We start from the raw sequence: 9,634 nt of genomic DNA on the forward strand, positions 1-9,634 counted from the left end.
TTCCCTTAAAAAAATACAAACAGTACACAGCCCTAATGAGCAAGCCTTGCTCAAACAGCTCCCGTGCAGATAAAAAACTCTGAACAAAAAGCACCCTGGACCTGAGAAAGTTCTTCTTTGGCACCTCAGTCACACACTAAACACACACATCAGCACAAATAAGGCTCACGAATGTTATAACAAACATAAGAGGGAGAAAAGACTTCATTTTTTGACATGCAGATTTAATGGCTCACCCTACACTGTAACAAACATTCTCTTTTTCCCTCTCCTCAAAGGGTTCATTCAAACATTAATGCTGTGTCATCACCAGCACTCACCTGCTAAGGGTATATGCCATGTACTATTTTGACATTCATCCCTTCTTAAAGAGAAGCCCACAACTAATACCTTGCCTTCATAGCTTCTACATTTCTTTTCAAAGTATATCTTGAAGAATTTGACATTAAAAATAAGTTCAGCTGGGAAAACAAAGAAACTCTCCTTTCCCTAGGAAGACAACAGAATGTCCTGCTGGAACCAGGTTCAACACTGCTACTGATTCCAACAGAATTTAATCATAAACTCTTTTACTCCAGCAAAATTCCTCTGCTCTTCAGTGGAATTTCTATTTGAATAACGATTGCTGGATCAAATCTTTGTATGAAAGACAGATATTTAATTTTCATAGGCATTTCAAGGAGGTTTCTTTGTTACCTTGGAGAGTTTATCTTGTTTTACTTATAATGAAGGCTCCATATGCCTCAGCTTATAACAAGACAATATGAGCAGACTCAAATCATGATTTTCTTCAAAATTCAAAGGCAACTAATTACTTTTTTAAACAAATGAGAACAAATGCAGGCAAACGCATTTATGTGGAGCTGCACGTGAACAAGCAACTAAGTCTGTAAATGTTTCTTATTAGAATCTGTTTCGACAACACATGGGCGTGAGCAGCAAATAGAAAAAACAGCTCTATGCAGGAGAGAAAAAAGAATCGGGAAATGAAGTCCGCTGTTTTCAGATAACAACATTTGGGTCCTAAAACACTAAATTCCACTAAACTACTGCCAATTTTAAAAATTGAAATGTATAATAAAAGCCAATAAAACTTGCTATTTTGGTTTTGTTTACAGTACTTTTAGCCACAATAAATGCTCCATTTGTCAGGCTGCCATGAGTTTATTCTATAGAAAGCCTGTACAAAGTAGGAAAATAGCCATTAACGTACATGAACAAAACAGGGTGGCTGTTACGAGAGCAGATGCCCTTTTATTTAATAACCAAATATTACATCCAGTCTTACAGACAGTCTTTATTTAAACAGACCTTGTACAATGTCTGGCAAATTTTCCCAACTTCAAAGGAAGCCCTCTTGCCTTTGGAATCACATTCATTCTTCTTGCTCTCATCTTCAAATGTTCTGTAGGGAAACCTCCTCCATACACCCTCCAATTTTGACTTTTTCCCTATAGTTTCCATCAGAACAACCCTTGCTTCTTTCTCTCATCTGGTTTTCAGTGTGCTAATGGGCTCTGCCTGTCTTGCACAGGTTTCTGTTAATTTTTACTTTTAAGTATTCTATAAATTGCCGCTCTGCATGCTGAAAATTTTCTTGAATGTGCACAGAGAAGCTCAACGTGCAAGGCTACACAGGAAAAATCCTCCTAACCAGGCAGCCCTGAAAAGCTAAATCTGTACGTGAAGCAGCACGGCTGCTTTCTACCCATGACAAAATTAGTTGATTTTGGCCATACCTACAACTAGGGGTGGAAAAAGCAAACTCTGATAACTTGTGCAGTCTTACCAGTACTGAACCCTTCACCTTAGTGAAGACAGACAGGAAAGGTGAAGGAGAAAACTGAAATAAGTTACTATAAATGAGGAAGTTACAAAACCCTGTCTATTTGATTTAAATAGCTAGTGATCTACAGACTTTCAGCTGTCTTTTTCCTCCCCTTTTCTGATTCTATTTGTCCTCCAAATCTGCCACAGAACCTGACATTTCCAAATGTTATCCCTGTCTTTCTTTGAAGAAGCATCACTCAGGCTGTTCTGCTCATCATGTAACAGCGAGCAGGATGGGCTGACAGCATGGGTAAGAAAAAGCACTACCTAATTTCAATTACATTTTAATTATATACTTTGACAGCCTCTAAAACCACTGGGTAACTTATCTACCAATTTCAACAGGAATTAAGTGTTCCAGCCAGCACATTCATCTTGTGCATGACAGATGATCTCCCGACTCTGTCTTCTGGACAATGCCAAAGATGGAAAGTACTGAAGTAATTTTCCCATCTTTCTGCTTCTCAAATACGCTACTCCATCTTCACTCTACCAGTAATTATCTGATGAGCTCATCTAGTTTTGCTTTGCTGAAAAAAACCCAAAAATTTTGCAAAATCTTTATTTCAATTCACAAATTACTGAAGAAATTTTGCAAAAAGCCACATAATCATCACAGCATCCACCAAGGTTTCTGACCTTAATTTTACAGGCAAAAATGAGCATCGTGATCTGCTACACATTAATGAGAATCTTCTATACAGGCAGATAGTGTAAACTTACCCCTATAAAAGACCATCAGAATCTCAATGACAGAACATGTCCATCAGCTGTCACAAAAATGAAGTTTTGACTACTGTCAAGCTAGATTCACTGAAGAAACTTGCTTCACAAAAGCCCACTAACATAAATGTCCACAGCTAATTGATAAAAAACAACATCCAAAGCCCAGAACTGTCTGACATTTGCATTTAGCAGCGTATGCACTTTGAAAAATGCAGAAGTATGTTTTGTGATAAATCATTCCGATACCATACTGAGAGGCTGCCCCAAAAGTCAGCAAGTAGGAAAATTAAGGCAAGGGGATGAGCACAGACTACATCGTGTATGAAGGGAAATTGAGAAGAAAACAAATTATTCATTAAAATAAGTGATGACACTCACAAAGATGAATACTCTTACTTTCTGGAAGCCAACTGAAATGAGGTATTCAAAGCAGTTTAAAATAAATACTACAGAGCGACATTTTAACACCATAAAACATATGGGAACTGACAGCTATCAGAACACCCTCACTACGGGGCTTGCTAACATCAACTGGAATCAAAGTCATTAAAGCAGCCTTAGTTTACTTACTATTTTGGCTAAAGACTATGTGTGAATACTTTTATGTTAGAAACAAACTAACTGAAGGTACGAGAATTAAAGCCAGTTATCTGAGTGTGTGTGCAAGCATGTGTATGTGTGCACAGAAAATGGAGAAGCATTTCAATCCAGATGGCACTTTGACTCTGACTCAGTTATGACTTATTGAGAGGATGTGCATGGATTTGTTGTCAAAATGCAAATGCTGGGGATATTACTGAATAACTTGAAAATATGACTATAAGTCCATAAAGCTTCAGTTGGGCAAAACTTGGTTTTCTCCCATAGACATCTTTCTCTTCTGTTCTTCACTACTCACATTTCTCATTTATTTATTTATTTGTTTCACATTTAATGAGTGGTACTACAAGACAACCTGTATAGATTCTCCAGGCTGCTCTTTATTTCTGTGCCTTTAACAAATTTCTCAGTTATTACTCTTCCCACTTTTGACTTGAGTGGAACAAGGCTTTTCTCCTGCTTTAACCACAATAAAGACATTTTCTGTTACACCCTGCCATTTCCACTATCATTGAAGTTTATCCCTTAAAATGCATTTTTCTTGTTTAAACTACATTTAAGACTAAAAATTAGTAAATAATAGTGTGTTATGTTTTGAAGAAATATTATTAAAATGATTCCCACTCATTAACAAGCACTGAGCCCATATATTATCTATTTACTAATTGTTTGCTTGTTATAATTCCAGATGTATTTGAAGCCTCCCTCTTGCTACAGATGAGAGGACAGAGCAGAGGCAGTTGAAGAGTGAGTTTATATCCAAGACAGAGGCTGCCAAGAAAGAATTCACATTAATTTGGAAAAAGTCACACCATTTGCATATCTTCCAGGAAGCTCAGCAGCACTAAAGTCAGTGCCTACAACACAGGGGTACTGATCATGGTCAACCATGAGCTCTTTTTGTCTGCTTGCTGAGAAGCTGGTTTTGACTCTTTTTTAATGATCAACATAAGTCAAGAAGTATCCTTAGAAAAGGCCAAGATTCCTTCACTGTATTATGCTCAAGCAAGCACTTTTTTAACAAGTGCTGCAATTTGTGTGTGTGTGGAGGGGAGTGTTGTGGAGGTATTATAGACTCCGGGGAGAAGAGGAACTAAATCACGAATAAAAGATGTCTCCTCCAACATTTCCATAAGAAATAATAACTCTATGTCACCTGCCTCCTCAAATTTATAGCATTCCAAACAAGTGTTACACCTTAAATCAGATGAACATACAATAAAATGAGGAAAGCTCATACAGGAACAGACAATAAACAGAGTGGAATTAGAGAGTAACAAGGATGAAGCAAAGGCTGAGGACATAAGTAACACTGGGAAAGTTAACAGCAATTTGTTCTTCTAGTATTGTGTTCATTTAGCCCACAGGAGGAAAAAATCTAAGCTCAGTCATTGTAAAAAACAATTGAAAAATGCTTCAGTAAATTAAGACATGCCAGCAAATGAGGGGTTTTTTTTATGCCATAGTAACCCAAAAATTTGTTTTGATGCTATGCAATAAGATTATCAACAGCATTAAGGCAACTGTGCGTCATAAATGAACTGAAATTATTAGAAAAAAGCATATATGCTTTAAAACAATAGATTCATTGATCATAATTTACATTTCAATTGGAAGAGTAGAAGAGGTATATTTATTTTGCAAGAGCAGACGGAAAAAATTGCCATGTATTTCTTAGGATGAATTAAAAAACCCACACGATGCTATTGCAAAAAATAAAAGCCATGTCAGAAACGTAACATTTGAAAACTTATGCTAAATACACTTCCATTAAGGCAGTTTTTCCAAAGCTTTTTGAACTGTTAAAAAACCTCAGTAGGATCTTTCAGCATTGGAGCCTAGTTTTCAGCTCTGGAAAAAAAGAGCAGAAGTAAAAAGTCTCTGTCCATTTCCAACTACAGCAGAGATGTCAGAGACACAAATTTACGAACTTTCACAGTACAATGTGCATTTCTGCACTAAGACAGAAAGAAAATGAACTGGGATCCTGCAGATGCTTTGGATGAAATCTCTGGAAGAGATCTACTGAGGGACCATCTGAGCCGCATCTGGATCTAACTGTTCCAGGAGTTTTTATTTTTAAGAATTTGAAAAATCATCAGTTTCAGAAAGGAAAAGAACACTGTATGGTGCTGTGTACCAATTTTTCCCTATCAAGTTGTAGTAAATACATTGTTTCATTAAGTCTTGAGCCAGAGCAAGTTTCTTATAACACAAGACAAATCCTATCATGAGGCCTCTGCCTGAAAACTTTACTGCAGGGAGTATTTGTCTTAAGATGTGACAAGTAACAAAAAAAAGTTCCTCAGGAAAAAAAAAAGATTATTTTTCCCTAACATAATGTTCCTGAGTCTGCAATGATTTTTGAAATTTATTTCTTCCAAATTATAAAATATTAAATTAAAAAAATATGTAAAAAGCCAAATGTCACACACCCCACGGCCTTCCTAGGAATCCAGAATCAGCTGGTAGCCTTCACTTCTCATACCTCCTTACTAAAAAAGCACTAGGGAATTGCTGACAGGGTTCAGCATTGTGCAGAATATTAAATATCTTTTTTGCAATACCCTGGTGACTCTTGAGTCTGTCTCTTACAGCACCATATGTAGAGCTGTGTTGGAAAGAGGAAGCTATTAAATATATTAAAAAGTAGAAATATTACCAATAGACACTTCATCAAATAACTGGATCTCATTCATCCCCAAACAAAGCAAGAAATGTTAAGGTTACATCAACATAAGAAAATAACTCTGGATTTAATAAGAGCACAAGCCTGTTGAACATATTTGAAAGTAAAAACATTGCTTAATAAAACGGATTAGTGTTTCTGAAACAATGAATATAGCTTTCAACCATCAGAATGCTTAGGTAACAAAGACATTGGACTTGGTTTTGAAAGGTGCTGGGTGTCTCAGTTCCCACACCACAGTCACAGTTAGAAGGTCTTTAGGTCCAAATATATTACCCTTAGTTTACTGCCAACACAGGACTAAGAATATTTTCTATTAAAAAGGATTTAATAAAGAGGAGGGGGAAAAAAGAGCATTTTGCTTGAGATTGCATTCGTAAATCTATTCTTGAAAGTTCGCCCTTGTCCCACACACACACACACGTACAAACTTTGCATCCACATCTCCAGCGAATGCTTGAAGGAGCCAGCCACGACACACCCGTGTGGCATAGGGGCACACAACCACGAAAATGCAAAACCATCTAAACTAACAAACTCAGCGGGACTTTTTTTCGAAAGCCAGTTTTTGACAAGATATTTCTGAGGTTTCTAAACACCCAAAGACATCAAGAGGAAAACTGGACTTTCAGTGGCTCCTTCCTCGTAAGAATTTAAATCGGCATTAAGCGAGAACGCGCTGCCAAAAATCCCACTTGCCGCCCAGCCGCGCTTTTACACTTACATAAGACTTTTACAAGTACGGCTGTTCGGCCCTAGAAGCCTAACACCCATCAACCTTTAATAAGATTTGCAATCTTAAATGCTCAAGTAACTTCTGAAGAAAGGACTTAGGCTGTTTGTAAAACTTTCCCCATAGGCCCCCATCTCGTGCAGCAGAGCTCGCAGGCAGCGCGTGGCATTCCCGGGGAGCCGTGGTGATTGCAGCGGTGCTCTGGGGGAAACCGCTTCATGGCTACATAGCAGGAGTTCCTCTCTCACACTTCAGAGAAAGAAATGAGAAAATAAAGAACACCTATGGAGCCCTGCTAAGCATAACTTCCTATAAAAATACTGCACATCTGAATGTTTGTTTAACTATCACAAGGACTGCGTTACTTACCCCACTTAAAAATTTCTGGAATAATTTTGCAAGACTCCAGTGCTACTTTTGCTAAACCTGGTGCAGAAGCCTATGTTTCTTCTTCTAGGGAAAAGAAGTTTGGTTACTCAGAGTAATGATGGAATAATTTACATATTTTCCTCCAGTTTCTGAACACATATTTCTACCTAGATTTACACTCTTTACTTTTAGTAGCATTCCTCCCTCATTCATTCACCCTGTTTTTCACCTTGTTGCTAGGTGTTGCAACTAAGGCAATTGACTACTGACTTGCAAGATAATTACAACTAATGATTCAAGAATTTTTTTAAGATAGGTGTTTAAAGAGCAGTGAAACTTCTTGAATCAAGTGTTAACAGAAATTAAGACCCTAAGGCTACAGGCATTACCATGTATGGCATCAAGATAACTGGTTGTCCCTAAAAAGGAAAGCAATTAAAAAGCGTAATACTACAGGCAGTGAACCCACAAGAGATTCTGCACAGACTACTTCTTTCCTATTATATGGTTTGTGAACATACTGTTTTGCAAAAAAATCAGTTTACAAAAACAAACAAACACCAGAGCAAAGAGAGTTTTGACTTGTCTTCAGCACTCTTCAACCTCAGCCATGCATTTAAGTAGGACCAGGTTTTGAGGTGGTTTCAGCTGGAACAGCTGAAAGAAGCCAAGAAGCCCTTCCTGGTGTTAACCACACGGATTTCCACCTCCAACTGCCAACGCTGCTGGAGGTTCATCCCCAGCACTGTCAGAAGACAGACAAGCAATGCCAGTCTTTTAGTGTCTTGGACGCATAGTCCAGCACCTCACCACAAACCCACCATCACCATGGATACCAGACTTTATTCCAACAGCTGAGATTTGGGCACAGCAGCCTTTGTACCCTACTGAGGAGACACTAGAGAAGGAAAGGCACCTGGAGAAGGAACTTTTTAACTGTGGCAGAAAGATCTGTCAGCATTCATATGTCACTGCCAACACAGAGCTCACTTGGAGGTCTCCATGCTGTTCTGATTCAGCTTCTGTGGGACAAGCATATCTAAACCAAACCCAAAGCATGGAGCCTGCAGTACTCTCATACCTCCAGTCTGAGTTACATGTACACATAGAGGATAAATTACGTCAGTACCAAACACCTTTGTGCAACCATGTCTTGTCTTGGAATTATAATAACCTTATTCATTTAGCTGAAAAACTCAGAGAATTAGATAAGTACAGTTCAACTTAATAAAATGCTATGATGCCTTTTTTTAAAAAAAAATTTTTTTTTTGCATTCCAGTGCCTGAACTTCCTGGCAAACACAATTTTATTTGACAAAGGCTTATGTAGGTAGTGATGGAAGCTACCACAAGACCTGAAATCTCTCTTCAGTCTTCTCAGCTGAGGCCTGCTGTACAGTGCAGCCTGCGGGATCACGGCCTAAGATTAATCAGGACCAGCAAAGCACTGTGCTGTCGTGGTAAGCCTTCATTAAGTCACAGTTCATTGACCACTAAAACATAAATATAAAATATTTAAAGACATGTAGTTGAAGCAAGTGAAGGAAAACAGTTTTAAAGAGAACCACCCCAGGTTTCAGGGCATCTGAGTCTCACATGCATCAAACTGAGGTAGGAGATGAATGGGGGTATGGCCCTGTGCAGAACAAAGAAAAATGCTTAGAAAAACAGACTGTAAAGAGTTCATGTTACACACAAGAGTTTGTCAGAAAAGTTAATGTTATGGACAGTCCCTGTGCCCAGTAAGCACTTTGATTACAGTAAACTTCTCTGGAAGAGGTCAGGCCACAATGACATACATAACTGTATAGGTTAAGAGAATTCAGCACAGAACCAACGACAGAAATGTACTAATTTCATTTCAAAGTATGTACATTCATAGTAAGGCTACTATTTCTCACCTTCCCCAAGTGCAACCATCCAAGGAATACAAATTATAATGAAAAAAACCAACCATCACTTACTCTGTTTTCCGTCTTTGCTTGTCTTCAAATATATCATTCAGACTTATGGCCACCTGTCCCAAAAACCTGTCCAGCCCCACGAGCGACCTGTGCATGACAATCAGGTACAGGATGTATTTTTCTGGATTCTCCTGCATGAGCAGTCCAGGGAGCTCGAAGGAGGCCTCTTCTTTCCAGATGGGATCCAGCGTCTTCTCAGCCACCGAGGTGGAGTACTTCTCCTTGCCAAGCTGTATGATGGTGTAGGCATCGTTGCTGCCATTTTTACCTTTCGGCTTCAGACCTTTGGCTTGAAGGACCGTGACTTGCACGTGAGTTGGGAACCACTTCTGGGCTTGCTCTGCCAACATCATCTTCGAAGATCGCAGCAGCAGCAGCAACAACAACAAACGCAAAGTCCGTCAGTCCTCGACCGACTGCCTAAGGGCACTTACGGCGGAGACACCTGTCAGGGGCTCGGCCGGTCCTTCCTCTAGCGCTGCTGGCCGCGGGTGGCCCTCACCGGCCCGCGGGTCCCCCCCTTGCCCGGCAGCCCCACCTGCGGCTCCATGGCCGGGGGCTGCAGGTCCCGCCGCGGCCCCGGCCCCGCCGCCCTCCCGCGCCCGGCCTGGCCCTGCCCGCCGCTGCCGCCGGCCCGGCCCCGCGCCGCCCCCAGGGCATCCCCCGGGCCGGGCCGCTCCGCCGCGGGGCCCCGCCGGCCGCCGGCGGCCTCTCCCCCGCTCG

At 40.1% G+C, this 9,634-nt stretch overlaps 1 protein-coding gene across 1 annotated transcript in view; it reads right to left on the reverse strand.

Moving 5' to 3' along the window:
* Positions 1-9,426, reverse strand: part of RAB11FIP2 (RAB11 family interacting protein 2) — a 33,601-nt gene extending 24,175 nt beyond the window's left edge. The window contains exon 1 of the mRNA XM_040071660.2: positions 8,912-9,426. Within this exon, the coding sequence (XP_039927594.1) occupies positions 8,912-9,264 (353 nt within the window). The 5' untranslated portion in view covers positions 9,265-9,426. The remainder of the gene's footprint in view (positions 1-8,911) is intronic.
* Positions 9,427-9,634: the final 208 nt, after the last annotated feature.

The sequence above is a fragment of the Hirundo rustica genome, chromosome 8 (assembly GCF_015227805.2).
Source record: "Hirundo rustica isolate bHirRus1 chromosome 8, bHirRus1.pri.v3, whole genome shotgun sequence".
Lineage (NCBI taxonomy): Eukaryota > Metazoa > Chordata > Aves > Passeriformes > Hirundinidae > Hirundo > Hirundo rustica.